Genomic DNA, 25911 nt, shown 5'->3' with positions numbered 1-25911 from the left:
GATTGTTCAAGCTTTAAATTTGCTTAAATTAATTTGGTTGAACGTAATATTTATTAAATAATTTTATACCATTGACAAAACTATTAATTCTGAAGAGAGGACTTTGAGAATGCTGATGACAAAACATTTGCCATGGTTGCTGCTCTTGCTACTGTTCTCAAGCAGTTTGGAGTAAAGAATCAGCAAGCTGTCAATTTGATTGAACGATGTCCAAGTTTTGTTGCTAAGGAAAAGACAAGGTTGCGTTTTTTACAAAGAAATAAAAAGGTGATTATTATAGTTTGTAATTTTATTGTCACTTAAAGTAACTTATTACAAGCATGATAAAATGAAGTTTTAATGCTTTAGTACTTGGTTTTGCTACATTGTTAATAAATCATGTTATATGAGAACAAAATGTCATTTCTAAAGTTTTTGGAAGGAATGTATTAAGTAACTTTTAAAATGTAACCTTAAGTTTATTTAGACAAGTTGTGAATTTCCAATCAGTTGTAAAATATATATCCAAGGGGTAAAATTCTGCTGGTACTCAGTAGTACTAAGTATTGAAACTTATTTCTGAAGGCAGTATCGAGACTTTGAGCTGCTTTTTATCAGATGTGCATATGCTCCATTTGTTTTATCAGAAAGCATTTATTTATTTACACTAAAATTATTTTATTTTTGTATTCAAAACAGGCTCACTTCACCCCTTTTTTATTTTACTGTATTTACTGTTTTGAGAATTTCACTCCTCTATATATTTATTAAAATATGTAGTGTTTTTGAAAGCATTATTCATTTGATAAATAATGGAAGATTAATGATGAGTAATAGGCAGCAACAGTGAATATTTCACACATGTTCATAAACAAACATTTAATTCTTAGATGTTTCGGAATATACATACTCTATCTCTGGCAAGCTATGTTATACATGGTAATTTGTTAGGTACAGACATGCTGTAAATGTAAACACTATAAAAGTAATCAAAATGCAGCACAAGAGTGTGAAATAAATTAAGATACAATCAAATAGACAGAGAATAGAATAATGCAACAATATTGTACAGGTATTTAGAACAGACTTTGCAGTGAAGCTGTGTTATAATTTAAATTTGGGAGTTCATTTAAAAGAGAAGCTTTCTTTTAAGTTCCTTATTTGATGATCCATATAAAATTACTTTGAAATTCACAATCATGATGGGTGGTTAATGTTTCCACTGTGTGAGCAAATTGTGCAGTCCGGTGTATTTGATTTTTTTTTTTTTAACCAGTTCTGCTTGAAACTTCCATATGTTCACATGCTTGTAGGTGTAATTTGCATATAATTTTAAGAGTGTAAGTGGCATTATAGCCACCATGTGTGCATTTATATACAATTCTGGAATGCATGAGAGTAAGTAATAAGTCCATAGATTGGGAAAACTTTATACTTTGAATGGTAATTTAAATATCATTTGTAGCTGAACTTGGGGATAAAATGTTTCAATTATTCTTAAAATTTGTGATTTCAGTAGGAAATATTGCTTGTTTAAAATATGAGTGATCAATCTTTGGGTATTTATCAGTGATGTAGGTTTTGTTTTTGGAGGTGTTCAAATTTATGAGAAAAAAATTCCGTTAAAGCTTGAATAACATGCATGGGATACTTGTTTGTTGAAATGTTCTGCAAGGTGGGGATTTCTTTTTCAAGGGTGAGGTAGGTGGAACAGATGTTATATGCTCTGTTAACAAGGCTGAGAATAAGATTACATTTAAAGTAATTTGGAACAAAAATGTCAAATCGAGCATGTAAACCTGCATGTTTTCTTATAATGAATGAATGTTGTGAAATGGTTATCTAATCTGTTAATATGGGTATTAAGAAAGGTCTGTTTTTATTCAGTTTTGCAAGTAAAATTAATGTTTTGAGTTTAAATAATTGAAAAACTGTTTCTAATTAGAGCTACTAAAGAATGAAAAATGCATCTCAAGGTTCAAATGTACTGTATGCAAATCTGGATGTTTTTTTTTTGCACACATTTTTTCAGGAATAATTTTGGCTCATGAGGTATAACCTTCTTAGTTTTGAAGTGTCTTTGATGTGTCAAAGACACATTCTTAGTGTCTTTGTTTTCTTTTTGCCTTCTCATTTCCAGTGTACAAAAAGAAATAAATGTTTGTTTCAATTTCAAACTTTTAGCCTGTCTTTGTTCGAAACCACCATTTTCTGCCAGAACACTACAGCTGTGTAACGTTCTGTAATCACTGCCAGTTAATTATTTGGGGGGTTGGAAACCAAGGATACCAGTGCCAAAGTAAGTTGTTGCTGTTATAATGAATATTATGTATGCTATAAATGAAGTGCAGAAGTAATTTGTTAACATGGACCTTTTTTGAGAGTTTGTCTTGACTTGCTTTATGTATTATACTTTAGTCCTTCTTAACATTTGTTGTCTAGTGATAATCTTTTATTTGTGCTTGATTTAACATTTATTAAATAGAAATAAACAAAGTAGTGTATTAGTGCGAGTACTAAATAACTAATGACTGATAGTGTCTAACACTTGAAAAATCTCCAAACAAAATAGTCAAAAGGTGAAACTGAGATAACATCAGTGTTAGATTTAGAGGGTTTAATTGTAAAAATTTTCTATCTTCAGGCTTTTTTTGTTTTGTTCACTGATTGTTTATCTTGAAAGAAAAGAGTATTAAATATTTTTATTTTAAGAAGATCAGTTTTAGAAAGGTTTCTCAATTGGACTTTTCTGATGTTCTGTTTATAGTGTAGGAAGTCAGATGTTTTATACTTACATTCTCAAAAAATTCAAGTACAGTTTGCAGTGATACTCATTTGCATGAACATCATGATTATAATGTCTACTTTACTTTAATATGCATACGTTTTAAATCTTGAAATAGCAATAGTACCTCACCTTTTAATATGTTATAAAACACCCTTTATTGTCTGACCCAGAGAAAACATTAATTTTGCCTTAAGCAAATTGGCACACAGGTACCATCTTCAAATGGTGTTGGCTAGGTGTGCCAGGTTTCAGAGACATTTTAGAACTTAAGTCTATGTGGTGCTATTTTCTTAGGGGAACTGTTTGTACTGATCAGCTATAGATATAGAAATTTATAATTTTTCAATTTTTTTGCATCACTTTAGAAAGCTTCCAGTATGAAGGGTGTTGATGTATTTCCCCAGTAGCATCAACATTGAATTTGCCACTGCCAGGCTTTAGCTTAGAAGGCAGAGGGCTTAAATGCAATTCTGTTGAACAATGTACCACAGTTTTAGCTGTTGATTTCTTATAAATTTTGTTGGTAATCTCATTACTTAGACCTAGGAGTTGGATTAAACTTTAGTTATAGTATGTTCTGGTAGCTGCCTTACTGTCTCTCCTGGTTAGTAGTTCAAAATAAGGGAGTCGTTATACATGAATCCCTTAGGTTTTGTCTTGGCTGTTTTAGCCTATGCCATGTAAGTTTAATAAAAATGAACAAAGATATATGTTAGTATATGAGTAGAAATGTGGAGATTTTTTTCTGCTCCAAAGCTTGAGAGCAAAAACTTTCTCAGTTTACTCTATTTTAATTCAGCTACGTAATTTTTCATTATAAACTGGCATTTTATATATGCTACAAATCACAACAAACTTGTTTATTTATGTTTTTCAGTATCTATAATTATATAAAGTTAACAAAAAAAGTATGTCATTTTTACTTTTATTTGAGAAAGAAAGGTTGTACAAACCATAGTGTGTTTTAAAATATTTGTTTTTTATTTTTATTAAGTAGTGTGTGCTACATTAAAATTTCTTCTAATTTTGTATTAATTTCTATTGTCTCAAAGACTGTGAAATGAACATCCATAAAATGTGTGTAAAAGTAGTAGAAGAAACATGCATAGGTACCCTTCGAAACAAGAAAGATAAAAGGAGAGATCGAATGTCTGGTATAATGGAAAACATCATTGGAAAAAGCCGAAAACCGAGCCAACCTTCAGCTGGTGCGAGTAAGTACAGCTTCTCTTAACTTTACATTTAAATTGTGTTTCTTGGAGTGATAGTAATGCTTTGTATTAGATTTTATGTATTTGTTAGACTGCATACAAAAACTCTGGAAATAATTTGCAGATATTTATACTTTTACTGAAGGACAACAATTCAAATGATATGCAGAAAATAATTTGTAGATCACATCTTTTATTTTGTGTGTGTATGTGTTGGTAAAAGTTAAGATGGATATCTGAAAAATGTAAAAAATATCCTTTCTACCATTGACTCTTCAGATTAATTTTTTTTTCAGTAATAATGAAATATTGTTTTATGGAATGGAAGTTTAAGTATTAAAATAAGCAAGGTGAAGTAACTTCTGTGGATATGGAAGCACACATGGTCTCAGTGCTCACAGAAATGTCATTGAACTAAGCAAAACTGGCTTGGAAAATGTAAAATCTTGTACTAAATAACCTTTGCATAAAACTTTGCTGTAAATATTGAGATTTCTAGCTTACTTTGTATTACAGAGATAGCTGGTATGGATATAAAAAACTTTGTTTTGTATTTTATTTTAAAGTATTTAATGCCCATGTTAGCCATCTTTGCAATACATTTGCACTTCATGTGGGTTTATTGTTGTCATGATATAGGTTTCTTTGTCTTTGGTGTGGATATTGGTTCCATTTTCTTCAACATTCCTGTTTATGAAATCATTGATATATATTTTTCCAATTATTTAATGACAGTGTTTTCCTTTAAGTAATGACTGTCAGCTTGTATTTAACCCTTTCTCAACAAGTCAAAGAACATGTCATTGCATTTATGGACTTGCGTCCAACATTTTATTGGACTACTATTTTATGAATTTGTCAGTAAGTTTGGGATCAAATTGTAGATTATAATTCAAACTTTAATATTATATATGAGTTAATGTCTTAATTTAAAAGTAAATATTAAAATAACACATCTGAAATATTTTTAGTGAAGCATGTGGTATATTGAATGCAGTACTGGTTAAAATTAGATATTTATGATATCAAAATACTAAGTCTGTAGTTTTGTATAAATTAAGAACTCAAATTACCAATATTGACAAACTAGAATATAAAATAAGAACCTCGTATCTTTTTATTTATTTTTTGAAACAGTCTCTTATATGCACTTACTTCAGTATGTGACATGTAAATAACCAATTGACAGCTTAGAATGTCCCCCTAGTTAGTTTCTCAGCCATTTTAATGTGTGAAAAGGTAACCACTTTCTTTCAAACCAGGATTTCAAGGAGGTAGGTTGTGTCTTTAGTCTGCTAGAAATTTCATTTTTTCTTAATGGTCAAAAAATATTTTAAAGCCCTAATTACAGCTTATTTACTAAGCTTTATAAATTATAGTGGAACTCTGTGGTATCAGTATTGTTATTTATGATTTTTAAACTATTCAACTATATATTTTTAATATAACTTTAAAAAAGTGTTAACTTTTTGTAGAATGGATGGCAACTTCAGGTCAGGTGGAAGACTTTTGAAATGTCGTTCTTTATACACTTGTGTCTCCACAACAGGCAGTTGCCGTCCATTCTACAAAGTTTCATCATGAATACTCTGTCTAAACAATCTATCAAAGGATAAAAAGTTTTTATTCTCCACATTCATAATTTTAAAAGGCTTAGCAATATATCCAGCAGCAACAGTTCAAAGGTCATAGCTAAAAGAGATAACTGTTTGCTTTATTTTTTTACTTATTTTTCTACATTTTAAGAATATTTTTAACTTTTTATTTCAGAATAGTAATAATAAATATATATGTTTAATAATTAAAATGTGACCATATTGCAAAATACTAATTCTTTAAAACACAGCCAATACAGGGTCACTTTGTAAGGAGTAAAGGTCAGTTTTATATTATTGGATATGGTAATGTGAGTACACATGCATAGTGTCAGTGCAAGTTATGTAATATTAGCTAGGCATGACTGCAAGGTCAATATAATAAAAAGTAATAAATATGATGTCATGAGACTTAAGCTACTTAGACTAAACATTTGTATTTTTGTTATATGTAGTCATTTTAGCATAAAAAAAAAAATGTTATATTTACTTAATTCTTTTATGATGGTTACAAGGTTGGTCAGTTGACAGACCACACATAGTTAAGTGTAGAAAACCACGTAAAATATACTCTCACTGAAAACAAATGCAATGTATTTAGGAGGTTTTGGAGATTACACAAATATTTTGAGACTTTTGGGATAAAGAACAGTTTTTTTAATTGTAATGTGAAATTGCTTTTCACTCAGACTAGTACCAAAACAGACTTGATATTTTAACAAACAAATCTTTAGTAAAAATATTTCATTCTTTGCCTACATAAACACTTGTAATCTTTACTAAAAGTCTAAAATTATGTGAAGATACACATACTGTATCAAAAGTTATAGTGTAAATGCTTAACATGTGCAAATGTGTAGATGAACTTGTGTGTTATATCGAGCTCATTGCAAAAAGGTTAATACACTTCTTGGCTGTTCTAGTTGTCTACCAGAACATTGCTACACATTTTCTCAGTTTACTTTGTCATTCTCAATTTTCTGTTGACAAAGAGTGCTCTACCTTTTCAAAGTACTCAGGTTTCTTATTATTTGTTTTTAACCAACATCATGAATTAGTATTAAATTGGTTATTGTTCTTGAGTATCTTGAATTTGAGAAATGGTTAGGTTTTATTAGAACTTATGGTTGTTGCTTATTGATACATGTTGGTATCATTTACAACTTGATAAACTTATTGGTTCCATTTTCTATGTATCTTTGTCATCAGGTTTCAGTTGTTGAGGTAGTTGTCATAATGCTCATAAACTGTGTATTGTTTGTAATAGCACACTGTTGAAACTATTTTTGGTCTGCCAATACACCAACAGAGCTGTGGATTTTAATCCATGATGACAGCTTACTTATGAGATGCTAGTGTTGATTTCTCCAAAACAGAAACTTGGTACATGGCATACTTGTTCATTTATGTGAAGTTAAGTCCCATTGATGTTCTGGGAATGAATGAGATGCTGCTTACAAGTCAAACTCACCCAGTTTTAGTTAAATCATTTAATTTCTAAATCAGAAGACTCATCTTTATGAAACTATACATTTTGAAATGATCTATCAATTATAGTTCATCTCTTCTACCTTCATATACTACCTCTACAAAAACAATTATTTGTATAGTATTAAATAAGTTTGTGGTTAAATGAATAGTTTTGTGACAACTAAGATTATAATTATACTAATTTCTTTTAATTGAGAGTTCCTTTTGAAATTACTTTTTAATTAATTACTAATTCAATAAGCACCTTGCAATGTGTACATCATTAGTCTAATATTGTCCAGGTAAATGTGAAACTTGACTTGTAGCAGTTGGACTCTTAGTTTCTTATGTTGTACATAACTGTTTTAAGTGCTGTGCATTTATTTTAGTTTTTTCTTCTATTCTTAATTTTCTGTACTCCAGAAAAAGTAATTTTTATTTTAATATCTTAAATATCTTTTATCTTGTTTACTCGTAAAGTAATTTAACAATCTATAAAACATTTTTAGTTTCAGTTTTGGTATGAATTATTAATATTTATTAGACGCATGTGTACATTTAGGAACAAGTACAAAACCTAGTATTTCTTTGTATACAGAATATTTGTTGATTTTATATTTGTTTAGAAATCACTAATACACTTGTCATTTCCTGTAGATATGTAGGAAGCTTCTTTTCTTTATTTATAATATCTTGAATAAAAGTCCATTTTTTCCAACTTCTTACAGTTTGTGTTATATATTAAACTGCTTTTATAATTATGAAGTCATTGTAATGTCAGTGTGAGAAGAAACATTTTTAATTTAATCAACCATATTTGGATGGTTGGGGATCAGACATTCCAATATGATATTATGTATCTGGCATCAAGAGTTACAAATTATTCATTTTACCCTGCACTGCTGGCATAGAAAAAGTTTATGATAGAGAAGAGTAAATATTCAATATAAAGTGATACTAAAAATTATGTGCATGAGAAATGTATGTTTAAAATAGCATTCAGATAATACAGTGAGAGTTATGTAATTTCCAGTTATAAATCTGCTACACTGTTTAACAGTTTAATGGAAAATATTATGTTTGGCAATGCATCATACTTTTGTAACAGCTAGAACATTCAAGTTTGAAAGCAGAACCTGCTGTTTCCACACACTGCCCCCCGCTAGTACAGTGGTATGTCTTCGGATTAACAATGCAAAATCAGGGGTTCGATTCCCCTTGGTGGGCTCAGCAGATAGCCTGACGTGGCTTTGCTATAAGAAAACACACACACGTTTCCACACTTAATTAACAACAAAACAACTAACAAATAGCAGTAATGCAGTATGACAAAGGGAATGTTCATAGCCATATAAATATGGGTTTTTCTAATAGTATTTCATTACAGTTGCATCAGTCATTCCTATGGCAAAGACACTAAACCAAATCAATGTGGGAAAAGTTTGTGCAGAAAATTTTTAGTACCAATAAAAGGAAGGATGAACTTTCTTTTCCAGGACTTTCCCATTTGTAGGAGAGTCTTATAACATAAATTACACTGCACTGTCTGTACAGTAGTCTCGGTGAATGTGTAGCTTTTAATTATTTTCATATTGTATGCATGAAAATTATTTACTTTAATAGTTGAACGTGCCAGGAAGTCATATGAAGAATCAGAAGCAGACTTTTCTAACTTGTCTGGTGGTGCTGCTGAAAGCCAAGTTGATGGAGGTATGTTCTTTGGAGACCATATAATGCAGTATTCTTATTTATGATCAAAATTTATAGAAGGTCCTATAGACGTTTCATTATCAATTTGTCCAGTTTGAACTTTTTTGTATTCTTAAAATTTTAAATATTACATGTTGTTGATATGAAAATGGAATGGTTTCCCATTCATACTTTTTTATTTTTATTAGCGCATTTTACCTGATTTTTTTTGTTAGTATTGTTATTTAAAGTATGCTTTTTATTTTTGTTTATCACCTGAACCTTCTTGTTTCTCCAGGAGAGAAAGTCTTGGCTTCACTGCAACCCGACGTGAGCCGAGATCATGCTGAAGTTATAAATGTTGATTTCCAGGCCCTTGACACATACAACGCTTCAAATACCAAAGAGCAGACAGAGGATTCCGACTTGTAAGTACTTTCTGCTTTTAAACATAACAAAAGACTTTATTTTGTAAATGGTTTAATTGTGGTTCATATTTACTGTTTTATCTTCAGAGCTGTGAAAGTACCTTGATCCAACTGAGACTGATCTTACTGTGGTTGCAAGTCAAATGCCCTGTTGTGTTTATAGACTCTCATTCAGAGTTTATTGAACTACCATTTTATGAATGTCTGTAAATAAGTTTGGTATAAAATTGTAGATTATAATTCAATTTTTAGTGTTATACGTAAATTAATTTTTAATTTCAAAGTGAATGTAAAAAAAAACAAAAACAAATTTAATTATTGTTACTATGTGTTATGTGGTATGTTGTGTGCAGTATTGGTTCAAATTAGATGTTTGCAGTCAAATACAAAGTGTGTAGTTTTTTAAAAATTATGTACTAAAACTAGAGATAGAGAAAAGCTAGAATATAAGAACCTTCTAACTTTTCTATTTTCTGAACTAATATATTGAATCAACCAAGGTAGTCCTGCCTATCTCTTCCATTTTTGAAAATGCTTGCATATTTACATCTGCTTTACCCAGTAACATTTGTATAATTAAATGAAAGCTAAGAATGTCCTCTTGGAGGTTTTGTCAGCCTCTGTGAAATATCTGTGCAACAAACTCTTTTCATGATAGATTTCAAACAGCAAAGTAAGATATCAGTAAAATCAAATGTTTGTGATTAAAATACAGCTTACTTACTAACTTGGTAAATTATAGTTGAATTATGTGGTACGATATAAAAATTTGTTTTCTTTTGTTTTTTGTTTCAAAATGCGTATATAAGACATAAAAAAAAAAAATATATATATAAAAGAATTTGTTTTAACCCTCCACGTGCAAATATTGAGGCTTAGCAACTTGCTGGAAGCAAGAAAAAAAGTTCATAACTAGAGGAGATTTTCTATACTTCATTATTTACTGTTCTGTTTTTTAAAGAAAGGTAAGTGAAATTTAAGAACTTATTTGTAAATAGTAAAAATGTATATATAATGTATTATATCTAAAATGTGAGCCTATTTTACAAAATACTAGTCCACTAGAACACAGTCAGGACTGGTTACTTTGTAAAGGTCAGTTTTATATTCTTGAATATGGTAACATGAGTGCACCTCAACCTCATCATTGCAACTTCTGTGATGTCAGTGAGGCACAGATGAATGTTAATAATAATAATAAAAAAGTACAAGTGTATAATGTATAGATTTTTAGCTATATAGACTAAACATTTATGTTCTTCTGTTATAACTTTTAACTCATAATGGGGGGGGGGGAAAAAGCATAATTTATATAAATCCATTTCATAGGTATTTATAGTAGTTATGAGATTCAGTCACATCAACCAAACCTGTAAATAGATAATATAGTGAAAATAACAGTTAAAAATGTTTAATTATCTAGAGTAAGGGTCTGCAGGCCATATCCGGTCTGCCAGCCAAAATTATCCAGCTCTTATTCTCCACAACGAAATATCACATCCACCTGTCCAGTGGTGGCTGTTAAAAAGAATTCAAGTTTGTGTAGCTTAATGTTGCCCTCTATTTGCTCACATACGTGGCCTCTGGCCCCTGTGCAGAAAGAGGTTGCTGACCCATGATATAGAAGTTGCAAAAATTTTGTATGTGATATTTGAAAATTTTCTGATGCATAAAAGTATTTTTAATTTTAAAAGCAAAGCTACTGTGGATGTTGGGTAGTCAACATTTGAAAATAATAAATAAACCTGAAAAACATTACTTAAATAATCATAAGCTTAATTTTAAAAAAATCTGATTTTGTGTACAAAAACCTTGCATGTTTACTGATAATCTGCAAACTTTTGCAGAGATTTGCTTATTGCATTAAAGGTTGTAGCATAAACTGTAATATCCACAAAATGCTTACAAGGTTGGTCTATAGAACTGAACCAATAGCGAGAGAGTTAACCAATATTATTTGGCCTCTGCATTCTCTTAACTGTGCTGCTTTCAAAAACTTCAAAAGGGCAAGTGTTATTTGAGAAATGCTGTTTTAGTTATAATTTAAGTTAATTTTTGTAACTTTCAAATTAGGCTTGTGTATTTTAATGGAAAACTATTCATGCTTTAAATTTTGAATTTCTAAAGAAAGATAATTGTTTTGCTGTGCTTAAAGCATGACAAGATTTTACATAAAAATGTGTACATCTGAAACATAAATGAATTTATGATGACAAGAAACTCACAGCTTTGTTAACCTGAAGATGACCTAATAAAGTTGAAACATTGTTCTATACTTTATTTCAGTTGAAGTTTTAATATTCGCACCAGTTGTCTTTTAGAATACATAAATGAGTTACAATGGAAATTTTGTGCTGATAATTATTGTTCATTAGAATGAGATTATGATTATAGAATTTGTTTTTTTTTTCCTTTTGTAATGTAATTCATAAACTTTTTTAAAAACTAAACTGGAGTATCCCCTGGATGGAAATTATGTAAATTTATAAATTTTCTTAAGACATAAAGTTGCTTCTCTTCTATGTAATTGTAAACAATTGCTCATAAAAAATTACAGAACACAATGTGAAACTGCAGATTTGTATGTATCTACATGGATCCAGCAAACCTTCATGCCAAATTTGGTGAAAATCCATCAATAGGGTGCAAAGTAGTAGTAAGAAATGCCTATAGAAACCACAAAATCCAGAACTGAAAAATGTGTGTGTACCTCTTCACTAATCTGATGAACTTCCATACCAATTTTATTGAAGATCCATCCACACCTTGCAAAGTAATTACATGGAGGGATAATAGACAGTGCTATTATTTATATAGGTCCCATCAAAATGGCAGTTAATGGTTTTGTTGATAGTCAGTTGCTATATAGGTCCAATGCTGCATGTTACTCAGTTTCCAGAGAAAATTGTTTAACCAGTTCTGACACAGTAGTAACATGTTCCTCGGGAGCCAAGGGCTGTCTTTACTTTAAAATTTCTTGAATAATGATAACAAGTTCAATTGGAAAACTCCCAAAGAAGGTAGTTTTGGATGTACATTTGCAAGCAGGTTTTTTTGTTTGTTAATTGTTAAACGTTTGAGTGAAATAAAACATATGTAAGCTTCCATGCTAGTTTGTGTTTATCTTCCCACTGGGAGTAAATTCAACATGTATATCAAAGCCACATTTTCAGCTTCGTTAATTAAGCAGTTGTCAACCATCCATACTTCTACTATTATCTTTTTGTGCTTAGCTTTCAGTTGAGATGCAAATGATTTCACCTGCGATTTAGTAGGGAAGATTGAAGTATCACAGTAGTCAGCAGTAGGATGAGCAGACTAAAACACCTTAAAAGCAGCTACAAGAAGCATCGTACAAAGTTGGTTCTAAATGGTTTCTTCTGCATGTCATTTGGAGACTTCTATGCTTATTGTGCTTGGCTGTTAAGCTTGTTTTACAATGACAGATTTCAGTCACCTTACCATTTCAGATTACTTTTTCAGCCCCCAGCACTAAAAGAGTGTGGGAAATGCTTTCTTTTTAGTCAATAAAATTGTCGAAAGAACTTCTGTTGAAATTAGGAAAAACTTCCCCATTCGTTAGAAAGTGCCTGTTAAAAAATTAAACTGTACTGAGAGGTAAATCTTTATATTTTAAACTTGTTCCTTTAAGAAAGGCTCGGCATGACCAGGTGGTTAAGACACTCGACTCGTAATCCGAGGGTCAGGGTCACTGGTTTGAATCTCCGTCACATCAAACATGATCGTTATAAAAATAGAAAAGTTTTTGTCTAATCATGCAACGTTTTAACGTATAGTATTTAACTGAATCTTAAAGGATATGAAAATATATTTATAGCTTCAAAGAATGTCATTTCAGAAGAAACTATTCAACTATGTTTGATTTATATTAATATTGCAAAAATGTCAAAATCTGAGGTTATTTTGAACTTCCCAAGTTATGTCTTTTTTAAGTTTGCGGTTTAAGTACAAGGTCATGAACAAAGGTTGAAATTCTAGTTTCCTGAATTCGGTTCGTGGCGATGCGGTTCTTTCCAGATTATCTGTAATTATGCGCAATGGTTTTTCAATCAGAAACCAGGATTATCTCAGTAGACAACGTTCATTGGTATTCATTAATCAAACAAGTTTTATCTACCATATTTTACTTGAAATCATAGTTAGGAAGCATAAGGTTGAAAGGTCAAATCGTGACGGAAACTAATGATCAGTACGTTATTTTGCTTAAAACTGGGTGATCGAGCGTGTACTGGTTGATGTGGTATAAACTACATTAATTTTTCTTTTCAGGCTAACAGTACAAAGTCTCCTAGTTAAGATGCGCTGCGATCTGCGTAATAGGTGCCAGAAAGATATTAACCGAGGTCATCTTCAAAAATTTGTTTTATAACGAACATTAGTGTGACATTGTGTGTGCTTAGTTTTATACTGGGTACAAATGTTATAGCTCAAGACTGCTGAATATGGGTTTCTCGTCATTTCAGAGTACACATTTTGTTTGAACCGCTAAAAAAAATAAAAAAAAAATTACATCGTCAACTTTGGTGGTGGTGGTGTGGGGAGGGTTAAAGTGTCATTTAAATACGAAACTATGAAGCCTTATCGTTGACCAAACATTTATCTTTAGTATTTATTTTAATTTTTGTTCTTAAGTCGTTATTGTAATTTTGTATAAGTTGACTTGTACAGTTTAAGAGCCTAGACGAATAATTCAGAAAATGTTAAAATTCTTTAGTGCTAACATTAAATACACATTTTCAGAAATGCTTTAAAAAAAGCAACAAAAAAACGGAAGTACTTGAAAGTACTGGTTAGTGAAATTAACCAGATGTAATGTTATTGTTTATTTTTTTTTAATTTTCGAATACCCAGTTAGAATAAGCTTGTTACATGAATAAGAATTGGTTTGTACGCGTTATATAACTCGTATCCCATTTCACACCATTAATGCTAGTTTAAAGTCGCGTGTGCTAATTCTGGGCTGACAGACGTAACGACAGTCATCAGGTTGTTGTATATGCACTTTTTAGGGATATTTTTACAGACGTGTATTTGTTACAATGCAGTGTCGCACTGGTGGTTTTGCTCGTGTTTTTTTAGAACAGTTCGTTGTATTTATTATTGCGTTTCAAAAAATATAAATTCGATAGTTCGACTTTACGTAATACCAAGATGTTAAATTACTGATCATTTAAGAAATCGAATGTACTGTGTTCATTACGTAATATAGCCAGATTTTTATTTATACAAAGTATTATATATACAATGTTAATTAACAAGAAAGAAAAACAAGAACAAAACCAAACATGCTTACCCTTTCATCCGTGGGGGCATAATAAAGTTACGGTCAGTCCTACTATTCGTTTATAAGAGTAGCCCAAGAGTTGGCGGTGGGTGGTGATGACTAGCTGCCTTCCCTCTGTCTTTACACTGCTAAATTATGGATAGCTAGCGTAGATAGCTCTGGAGTAGCTTTGCGCGAAATTCAAAACAAAACAAACCAAGAACAAAGAGTTAATATTTCCGAACTTAATTCGAAACATAACTGTCCAGTAGTGATAAGTAAAGTTATTTTAGGTTTTTAACACCCCCGATATCAGGTTTCGATACTCGTTGTTGGCACAGCCTGCTGTGTAACTTGGAATGTTACAACAAACACCCAAGATTTTAATTCGTTAAACTAATGATATAAGGTAATCGTAATGCAATGAAACAATAATGGCGAGCATTCTATTTTCTGTCCCTCCTTCCCTGATAGATATGTTATATTTTATTTTAGATAGCTCAGATATTGCAAAGTTTGTTTGGTTTTTTTCACCCTCTTGGTTACAGAAAGGAGTTATTAAAAATTAATAGTAGCTTTGGCAAATTGAAAGTTGAAATATTTATACCGTAATTTGGCACTGTTTTATTAATACTTTGCCATTTGCTTATCTTTTTCTCTTTGTATGTAAGCTCTAAGATTCTGTATTTCGGATTAAAGACCAAACATCTTCATGATATTTAGTCACATGACATTTATGTTGTTTGTACTGTAACAGTTTCAGATACTGTTTTGTTGTGATCGTACAGTTACATTTTTACATTAGTAATGTATACTTGTTTTTTGTAGTTGTGTTTAGCCATGTTTGGAAAAGTGATCGTTATTTGTTTTTATTTTCATGTTTCATATCGGAATCGGACATGATTAGGCATATTAAAACATTTTGATAAGTGAAATGTGAAACAATGGACATATTTTAACTGAATTAACTTAAATAAGAGTGTGTTACCCTCCCATGGAATGGGCATGATAATGGGCAATACTGCTACAAGATTCTACGAGATGATCGTTGTCGGTTGTAACCTTTACCCAAGCAAAAGGATTAATATATTTTACGACCTTTAGGTATCCAGTTTACGAAAATATAAGTATATGTAGAATATATTTATGAAACGTTTTAAAGGTTTTCTCATCTACCCAGTCTTTACCACAGATGTATTTTAAATTAGTTATGAAAGGATAAAGCCATTTCAGGAACAATGTACTTAATATTAAAATAAAAATGTTTGGAGCGAAAATATCGCTTATAATTAACCATATTATGGAATGAGTTACTGGGGCAAAACTGTGGTTTTCTGGTTTTTTTATGGCCATCAGAGATATTCGTACGTAACAAGTCTGTAATAAAAGAGAATTGAATGACAAAAATGGCCGTCTCTATAAATCATGTTGAAGTAATGCGAGTTAAACAACTAATGAGATGTTTGTTAACTGATTTCAGCGTCAAGAAAGGCAGTTCTGTTGGCCGTTCAGAAAGCTTTCGTCAGCAGGTGAGTGATTTTGTTGTATGCTAATCATAACAGTTGCACGTTTTGTCGAGACAGTCGTTTTGGTGTGAATGAGTTATTGGTGTAGTGAAAATTTGAATTCCATTAGTTCCACTTAGCGGAGAAAATCATACAAAGAATTTTAAGTAACACGAAACAGTTACATTCTTTGTTCGTGAATCTTTAATTAGATTCTTATATGTGCCCTATTTAGTAGGCGTTGTGTAACATAGACCTTAATAGGTATTAGCACTTTGATCGATTGTGGTAATTTTTACACTAGGAAACTAAATGTGACTCTTTCAGTAGGTTTATGTAAGTTTCTCAGTGTGTGTGTGTGTGTGTGTGTGTGTGTGTGTAAAAAAAAAAAAAGTTGTTCGCTCCTGTACCTAGTGCTTTCTCTACCCATACCAGCCGTTTTTACATGTGTAGTTTTCTCTACAAGTGGGTTTTCTCGTCACCACGGATTTTTTTTTTGCAGTAGTTTTATTTATTTTTATATCATTTACAGGTCTTTTGTTTTTCCCATAAACATTTATTACTGATTAAGAGTATCTTTTACACACAATTTTAGGTTTTGTTTTTCTGCATGTAAGAACTTCACCGTTTATCGCAACACAGTGGTTATTGTACGAAGTTCACTACCTATTGCCACAAAAAAAAAATAAAAAAAATGTACTCCACACTTTTGGAGTCATGGGTGTGTTGTGAGTGACAGTCAAATCTCACCATTTGATGTTGCAAGGGTAGGCTAAATGTTGGCTGTGGGTAGTGTTGCCTTTAGGTTATCGCTTCAAAATTAGGTACAACTAGAGTAGCGCGTATAACTGCAAAATTCAACAGACGAGTGGACCTCATCTCTTGGTAAACTGGGTTAAAAGATAACAATTAATCTTTATAAAACATTGAGGTATTTATGAAAAATATGTATTACAGTTTACGAAATATTAGTAACTAGTGATTTGATAACGTATTGTGTACTTGTTTAAACCACATTCAAACGCTTATTTAAACGGATATGGCTGATTACAACTTTGTATAAGTTTATTTACATTGAAATGCAAACAAAACTTTTGTGTGTGTGTAACATAACGTTGTAGTAAAGTGCAGCATGGATGTTTTGTTCGTAAACATGCGATATACATTTGACTCACAATTTGGATGTGTCACGGGTTAGAATCCACGTCACACCAAACATGTTTGCCTTTTCACCCGTCGGGGCGTTATAATGTAACGGTCAGACCTACTATTCGTTGGTACAATAGCCGCCCAAAAGTTGGCGGTATGTGGTGATGACTTTAGTCTTTAAGTTAGGAATGGCTAGCGCAAATAGCCTTCTTGTAGCTTTGCGCAAAATTCAAACCAAAGAAAAAAAGTCAGGCGAGACCACACGGTTTTTCATATTTTGAGTTTTAATATTCGCAGTTTGTTCGCCAGTTGAGGCGGAGAGTAACATGATTCCAAGACTGTTTCGTCATTGGTCAATATGTATCATGTGCCTATTTTTGTGAGCCTGTTGCTTGTGTAATGCGAAGACCATAACTAGCGTTACTCGGAAATTAGGTATCTCCCTCGTTGTAATAAGTTGAATAACAGTCTTAAAAATGGTATCCCTACAAGAGTAGTAAATGTTAAAATATGTTTTACCTTTTACTTTATGCCTTACTTAATTTGGTTTCCATGAAAAGCTAGAATTTCAAACCTAGTATGATTCGTGGACAATAACCGTTGCGTGAATACAAAACAACTTGTGAATTTTGTTAGTACATGGATACTAATAACGTTGTAAATGTAGCTGTAAGTCATTCCCGTTACATAATGACATGAAAGTTTTTAGTATTTAGTTTAAAAGCGCTCAGCAGCGACAGCTTGTTTCTTGTCGCCCATTTTAGTTAGGGTATAGGCTTAACAAACAGTACATACTAACTATGACTCATGATGAAGCACTATAAGGTTGTGTGCTGTGTTAGTTTCATATGCAAATGACGTTACACACAAGTACGTTTTTCTTAATACATAAGTACTTAATGCCGTCGTTTGATCTCAATGTTTTTATGAAAAGTAGCTGAATAAAAACATATAATATTTCCATTCTAGTTTTTCATCTGCGCATCTAATTTTTAATTTTGCTTGCCATGGTGTAGTAGGTGTTAAATCAGAATATTCGATTTGAGAAAGCAGTTTTTATATTCTGAAGTTATTGGACATTTCGTGTGTTTACACAACTTGTGTGAACGCTTTTCCAGCGAGTATGTTTGTTTACTGTACCCAAGTCGTCTACTCGTGTTTTTTTTCTTTCTAGCAAAGGGCCCGGCATGGCCAAGCGTGTTAAGGCGTGCGACTCGTAATCTGAGGATCGCGGGTTTGCATCCACATCGCGCCAAACATGCTCGCCCCTTTTAGCCGTGGGGGCGTTATAATGTGACGGTCAATTCCACTATTCGTTGGCAAAACAGTAGCCCAAGAGTTGGCGGTGGATGGTGATGACTAGCTGCCTTCCCTCTAGTCTTACACTGCCAAATTAGGGACGGCTAGCACAGATAGCCCTCAAGTAGCTTTGTGCGAAATTCAAAAAACAAAGCAAGCGTTTTTACTGTACGCAATTCATTTTTTTCAGCAATTTGAAAGAGAAGTAAATCGAAACAAAGATAAGTATCAACAGTTGTCTTTGAAGCACATACTGCATGTGGTTCTAGTGATTCGGTGCCCCTGGTGGCAAAAGTTTCGTAAAATACACGTTTTGTCCGAAGTTTTAGTAATTGTATAACACGCTCATAAACAGTACCCTAACGGTAATCATTACAAATTTTATGAAAATGTGAATTTTTTGATTTTTAAATTTAACAGCTTAATTACAGTATGCTTTAATATAAGTATTTTTATATATATTTATAAGTTGTTCAAACAACTATTAATTAGGTTAATTAATTACTCGAAAAAAAAAAAAAGAGTAGACCTGTTGAATCTAGGACATAATCAATGGTTTTATGATTTTAAATGATAATGTTAAGTATATTGTTTTTAAATGACGTAAAATTAAGGTTTGTTTTATTGAATGGAAGTCAACATATTTTAAAATGTATTAGTTTTTAAGATAATATTGTAATCAACATTGAACACTTTGGATTGATACATACAGTATCTTGGTGTTAAACTTGGTTGTGTGTAAACGTAGTTGTTTCGGTATTAATTTTTTGTACAATTCTTGTATCATTCAGTAACGTGAGGAAATCGGGCTTCCAGAACACATCGTGGCAAGTATATCAGATTACCGGATTTTATTTACATAACTTAACATGGTATATAAACACCACATTGTATGTACTTCAACATAGATCCTTCAGGTTTGAGATGGACAGAACACTTGAGACTTTATGGCGTTTTTATGTCATATGACAGCGTTTTCCCACCCTTTGAAATAAAAGTGTTGGCGTGCCTTTATTGAAACGTAAATTTATCAAATTAGGATTAACGTTATTTCTCTTGATGAGTGCCTTCAAAGACCATCATTAGGCTTAATGTTTGAATATTTGAAAAACCTGGAAAACTTTTCTGATTTTAGAATTGCACATATAACCTTCCGATAGGCTTACAAATGAAGTATTAATTTTGATTTTGTATAATATCCAGTAAGTTTATAGGTGATTGTTAAAACTAAATTTGTAACAATAATAAAATAAATATTCAAAAAATAATTAGACAAACGAAACTGAAATTTTAGACTGAAGTAAATTGTCTTAAAACTGATCATAATAAAGGGATATAGTTTGAGAAAATTTAGAATACACTGTTGTCTTTTTAGATAGTCTTTCAAGGGTGAACTGTTATTAATCTATTAAGACATTGTGTATTATATTATGTAAAACGTTTTCAGTTGCTCCAGTTCCTACTGTGAGGCAAAAATCCTCTCGTAGTTAAGTAAGAGAATATAAATTAATCATTTTTAATGTATTAACTATAGTCTCCTATTTCCTTCAAGGTGAAGGGTTATTAACACAGCAGTGCATTAACACGTTTTTAACATTTCAAGTGAAGACTTAGTAAACTTTGACATTTCTAGTTTTTTTAGTGTAATTGTATGCCCCTAAAGTGAGCATTTCGTCATAAATCTAATTTAGTTCTCTGTGTGTTAGTGTGTGAAAATTATTCTTAAATGTGCAGGCGTTTCGTCGGATAATTTGCAAAAATTGAGTGATTTTGATGACTAATCTGATCTCGCAAGACTTTCATACTTGTTTATGTAGTTTTAACCGTGTCGTGTAATTTCGTGACGTGGCTGTAACACGTTTCTTTCAACATACGAGGTTTGCTAGTCATTATTTAGGTTCTTATAAAAATTAGTTCGTTATTTCTCCGAAGACGTTTATACGAAAACAGGTGCGTTATGGACACGGTGCAGAGACGTAGCTTTTAGCTGTGAGAACAGGTGCGAGAGTGTTTTGTCACTCACCCTTCTGGAGATTTGTAGCCCTTGGAGAAGCCAAGGTTGTTTTTTTCTGGAAGGGACTCAAGTGTTGTCAAGGGTTTGCAGATTCGCCTCCTGTCTGGGATATTTTATGAAAAATAAAGGAGCGTTTTTTAAGGTTTTTGTATTTTGAAAATGCCCCATTATGCAGTTCTTGACAAAAAGCGGCGAAAGAGCTCTCGTTACAAGGTTTGTAACATTTCTTGACTTTTATTGAATTAGGACTACAATGATAAAATAAGTGACAAGCTTCGCTGTCACTGTATCTTAGAGACGTGTCGGGGAAGAAATGAAAAACTTGTATCATAATGACAACTAGTTGGATAGATATATTAATTATTCTGGTAGATTTTGAACTATTAAATTAAGTTTAGATTTTACTGACACGTATTTGGCATTTTTTGTTCATTGCGTAACTTAAAAACAAGCAATATAAGGAAGGAGGTCATTTCTGTTTGTGTGCACGTGCGTGCTTGTATATAGATGCGTGTTACAATACAAACTTCTGTCTGCCTCGTCTGTTTCAACGTTCTGTAAAACCGTAAAAAGACGTCTCTGTAGAAGTTTTCAGACCTTGTTATGAAAGGCATATTGTTAATGGAAGGTGTATGAAAGTACTGTATGTGTAACATTGTTTGAAAATGGGGGGGAAACGTATGAAAACACGCACGCGCACTATTACTGGTAGCATGGGGAGAGTGAGTAGCACGCACTTATGAAAACGCACTGTGTAAATTTCAGTTTGTTTATACGAGTAAGACTGATGAGAAGATGGAGTGTAGCTGTACTACAGACCTTGAGATGGAAGAGTGGAATACAGACAGTGGCGACCCTCGAGCTAACTCCGTATGTTCCACCTCAGCAGGATGTGAAGCAGGCTGCTTCTGCGTAAATTGCAAGTGTTTTTAATTGTGTGCCTGTGTTTGTTGAAATGCATGTTCGCTCTTTGGTGCGTTGTTTTGGGTTCCTAACATCATACTTGTGTTCTGGATTCCTATGTTATTACTGTTTATAGTGAAATCACAAGCAGGATACTTTATAATGTTTATTCACGTTCGAGAAGCTCTTTTGGAACTTCAAAGGGTAAGGTTTTTATTTAATGTATCTTCGTAGATCTTTAATTTTTATTGGGTTTTTTTTTAACTTAGTAAATTAATTATCATGAACCCGACACTGGTGGCCCATGAAATGTGAACGAATAAGTTACTTTGTTGGGAAATTCTGTTTCGCCTAATTTGATGGAGAGTTTATTTATGTTGTATTTCTACTGCATTGAGCTGCACATCTGCTTGAAAGATTCAGTACCAAGAAATATTCAGGGTTTGTTTATTTTAAGGAACAGGTCCATGACGTACTCGGTTGTTATTAAGCAGGGAGGGGTTGTTTTTTTTTTTATGGGGTAATAAATTCCACGTTCTATTAACATGAGATGCGACTGTAGATGTGTTGTACTGTGGGGCCTGAGGTCGGTTTGAAAACATGACCACAGATAATTATCAAAGAAGGTACATAAGATATGTGGTGCAGGTTGCCTTGCTTTGATGGTATACACTTTATAGCTTTTCATTATTACGATTATTAATGTAGTCGTTGAAATTCTGCGTTATTTTATGTTTAGCATGGACCCATGTTATTAGTAGTTGCATTTATTTTTCGTGAGGCATAATGTACTCCATTCAGAATGGACAATTATTACTTGTTTTGTATATTATACTGACAGATTAAGATATGCTTGTTTAGTTTTGCGAGATGGTGAACTTATGTCAGTTTCTTATATCGAAGTGTGATTCAGTTTTTGGTCTGTTTATCTAACATGTTGCTGACTTTTCCTGTTAGCCATACAAGTAAGTCTTTGGCACACTCGTATCAGAGCCACTTACTCGTTTGTTTTATCCCTAAAAATATTCGTTTCCAGCCACCATCCCAGCAAACGTACGTGTAAAACGAAGATAGAATGTTTCATTTGACTTTTTTTTTCTTTTTGTGAAACTGTATTTACAGAGTAAAAACCTGTAATGCATGTAATTTTTCAGGCACTGAGAAGTTTGGCTAAATATGTCTAATGAGTCATCAAGCATTTCTGTTCCAAGGCCATGTTATCTTAAGTATAGTAATAAGGTTTTCTGTGTATATCAGCAACTATACTATGGTGAAATGGAAATAGAATAATCTTTATTCTCTTGTTACTATGACAGATATTAGAATTGTACCTGAAAGACAAACATGCTTTTAAAATAAATGTTAATGGCACGAAATGTCAAAATTTTCGACTTTCGTCTAACAAGTTTTTTATTGTTGCTGGGAAGTGTTGTGATTTGTTTTTTTGCGTTATCCAGAAACATTGCTTGAGTCACAACGGCCTGACGATCACGGTACTTGACTCGAAATCTGAGGTTCGCAGGCTCAAAACACTACGATGAACATGCTTGCGTTTTTCGCGTTGTTATGTGACGGTCAATCCCACTATTCATTCGTAGTAAAGAATAACCCTAAAGTTGACGTTGGGTGCTGTAAGCGGTTGCTTCTCCGTTAGTCAACAGTTCAGAATTAGAGACTTTACTATGAACAAACTCAAATTATGAGTTACCTTTATTTAAGGTCTGACATTGCAAAAACTATGACGTGAAAAGTATTTATTACTTACGTCTCTGTAACTTGAAGTTTAGCACAGTAAGATCTACGACTTGTTTAATTTTTCTGTTACTGGCTGTAAAAGGCTTGTTTCTTTTATCAACAGAGTAACAATACTTTTAAACTCCTTTTTTGTAATGCTCAAGAGTATACACTGTTGCTTAGCAACAAAACTATCACATGATCGTTCTTAGGCTTGTTTTTGTTTGTTTGTTTGTTTTGGAATTTTGCACAAAGCTACTCGAGGGCTATCTGCTAGCCGTCCCTAATTTAGCAGTGTAAGACTAGAGGGAAGGCAGCTAGTCATCATCACCAACTCTTGGGCTACTCTTTTACTAACGAATAGTGGGATTGACCGTCACATTATATCGCCCCCACGGCTGGGAGGGCGAGCATGTTTTAGCGCGACGCGGGCGCGAACCCGCGACCCTCGGATGACCTTACGCGCTTGGCCATGCCAGGCCCCGTTCTTAGGCCAACTACGGTGTTTATGTTGAATACTTTAATATTCATGTTGATTTGATGAAAATGATGTTTTGATAATTCTGGTGATATAACAGGAAAATAGTTTAAAACAGGAGTCCTAAGACATTAATTTCGCTTTTGGATGCAACTTAAAGTTACCAACTAGTTTCATTCAGCCAAGCCTTGTTACGTTTATGTAGAAATTAGACTACAAATATGCCTACCATTACTAAGGTTATACAGTCTGTGTTTAAAAAGTTGCGTTTAGTAAGTGTTAATTAATAAATATTCTTTTGGATAATATCTTATAGTAAGAGATCGACAAAGTTAATTATTCACGCAACGTAATACCGATCATTCAGATTATTGACTACGATATATTATATGCATATTTGCTAATAATACGCTAAAGAGGTCGCTAACATTTTCCAGTATAACAATTCAAAAATTTCTAAAACGGCAACCTTTCCCTCTGCTTCCTCCTACTCACTTGATTATGTCAGTGGGGCTAGCCTCTAGACGGCTCGTACTAACCCCAAAATATTTCTCCAGCTTACTTGTCTGTGGATATCCACTTTTGATAATCCGTTAAATATATGCTGATATTGCTGATCACGTACAAAAGTATCTTTTGCAACTCAATTCATTACAACAGATGGTGTTGCATATTGATGGATGGGCACGTGGCAGTTTCTACAGTTGAAGTATAAACTTCATACAGGTTAAACATAAGAAAACAAAGAGTATTGAAAAACTATGGATTTTGAAATGAATTAGGGACAAAAAGCAGTGAAACAAAAATTAACACCACTGCCACAAATTTTATAAAATATAATCCTATGTAGGCAGGTTTGGGCACTTATTTGTAGGCCAAAATAGGGTTTGCATTTTAGGAACTCGATTGTGGATTTAATTCTTGTAAAAAAAAAAACTATAGTTATCGGAGTTGTGGTTTTATTGAGAGTTTATAGATGTTGTGCTCAATACATGGATGTATGAAAACTGAACAAATAAATAGGAGAAAATAAAATATACGCGGAAAACCGGGATCGTTGGTTTTTGGTATAAGAAGTATCCAAATCAAAATGCTGCAGTGAAAAGTACACAAATATGTGGTACTAAATGGATAGATTTGTTTAATGTTTAATAATTCCATTTGGAATGCTCATGAAATCTGCTTTGTTTTGAAGACATTTCGGACTTCTACTGAGGGACGGTTGAGCAACGGGCTTGAAAAAACACAAACGGTTGGTCGGGAACGTCGCAAAGTGAATAAACTACCATAGTGATTTAAAGTTTATTTTCTTTAAAAGCCTAATTTCATATTATACGCGTATCTCTTACCACATGAAAGTATTTTCTAAAGCAGGAGCATCATGAAACTCAGTACTGCATGCTCTTAAATTCTGCGTTTGACATCATTTTCTAAATGAGATTATATACAACTTGCATTATCGAAGTTCACTCTGAAAGAAAGGAAAAATGAAGACAAGAATTTAATTTCTGTAATTGCATTTCATCTGGAATTAACACCAGTTACAGTACTGGTATAGCATTGTTAATGGTGTTTGTTTTGTTTTTAATATTGTGTAAAGCTACACATTTCGACTGTGAGACTAGAGGGAAGGCAGTTAGCTTTCACTTCCCACCGAGAACTCTTGGGCTACACTCTTACCAACGAATATTGGGATTGCCCGTCACAAATAACGCCTCCACAGCTGAAAGGGCGAGCATGTTTGGTGTGACGGATACGAACTCGCAACCCTGAAATTACGAGTCAAGCGCCCTAACCACTTGGCCACGTCGGGCCACTCTTGTATGGGAAAAGTAGTAAGAAAATAAGTAAAAAATGCTTTGCAGCTACCTTGAGAAAATTATCCAACTTATTCGTTCGTATATGAATAGTCAGCTAGCCTTGTAAAGTTTCTATTGCGGTTAGTACGGGAAAGTTTAATTTTTACAGGAAACTTGAAAAAACAAATTGTCCTACAGCTAACCAGGATTCGAATCCGCGATCTTCAGATTACGTGTTAAGCACCATCACCATTTGATTGTGCCAGAATGATTGTTAATGGAGAAAGTCGCGCGTAAACAGAAGTTCACTAAAATACGCAGCATGCTGTTTTATCACTGTAGAACTGGCTTGTGGGGTGTAAGGAATTAGCTATACTGTCAAAGCAGAATATGGTGCAGTGCAAGGAAATTTTGACTTCAGACATTGCTGTAAGCTGTCAAAGTGAATGATGTATATTACGACATAAAATAAAACTTTTCAATTTTTTTGTATTAAATCCTCAGCTCTCAGTAGTCCTCGTCATTTGTTCATTCTTAATGGTCAAGGAGGAGTCTGCTTGGGTGTCAGATCTTCTTCAGAAGGGTC

General features: G+C 32.7%; 1 protein-coding gene across 3 annotated transcripts in view; it reads left to right on the top strand.

The window, feature by feature from the left end:
- Positions 1-25911, top strand: part of LOC143233070 (rho guanine nucleotide exchange factor 11-like) — a 115135-nt gene that overhangs the window by 55985 nt on the left and 33239 nt on the right. For all 3 annotated transcript variants that reach the window (XM_076468951.1, XM_076468952.1, XM_076468953.1), the window contains 6 exons: positions 96-267; positions 2164-2278; positions 3820-3981; positions 8667-8753; positions 9031-9160; positions 15925-15973. In XM_076468951.1, coding sequence (XP_076325066.1) covers positions 96-267; positions 2164-2278; positions 3820-3981; positions 8667-8753; positions 9031-9160; positions 15925-15973 — 715 coding nt within the window. The remainder of the gene's footprint in view (positions 1-95; positions 268-2163; positions 2279-3819; positions 3982-8666; positions 8754-9030; positions 9161-15924; positions 15974-25911) is intronic.

This window comes from Tachypleus tridentatus, chromosome 12, assembly GCF_004210375.1.
Source record: "Tachypleus tridentatus isolate NWPU-2018 chromosome 12, ASM421037v1, whole genome shotgun sequence".
NCBI classification, from domain to species: Eukaryota; Metazoa; Arthropoda; class Merostomata; order Xiphosura; family Limulidae; genus Tachypleus; species Tachypleus tridentatus.
Note: the sequence above shows the minus strand (reverse complement) of the source record. Positions and strands in the feature narration are given on the sequence as shown.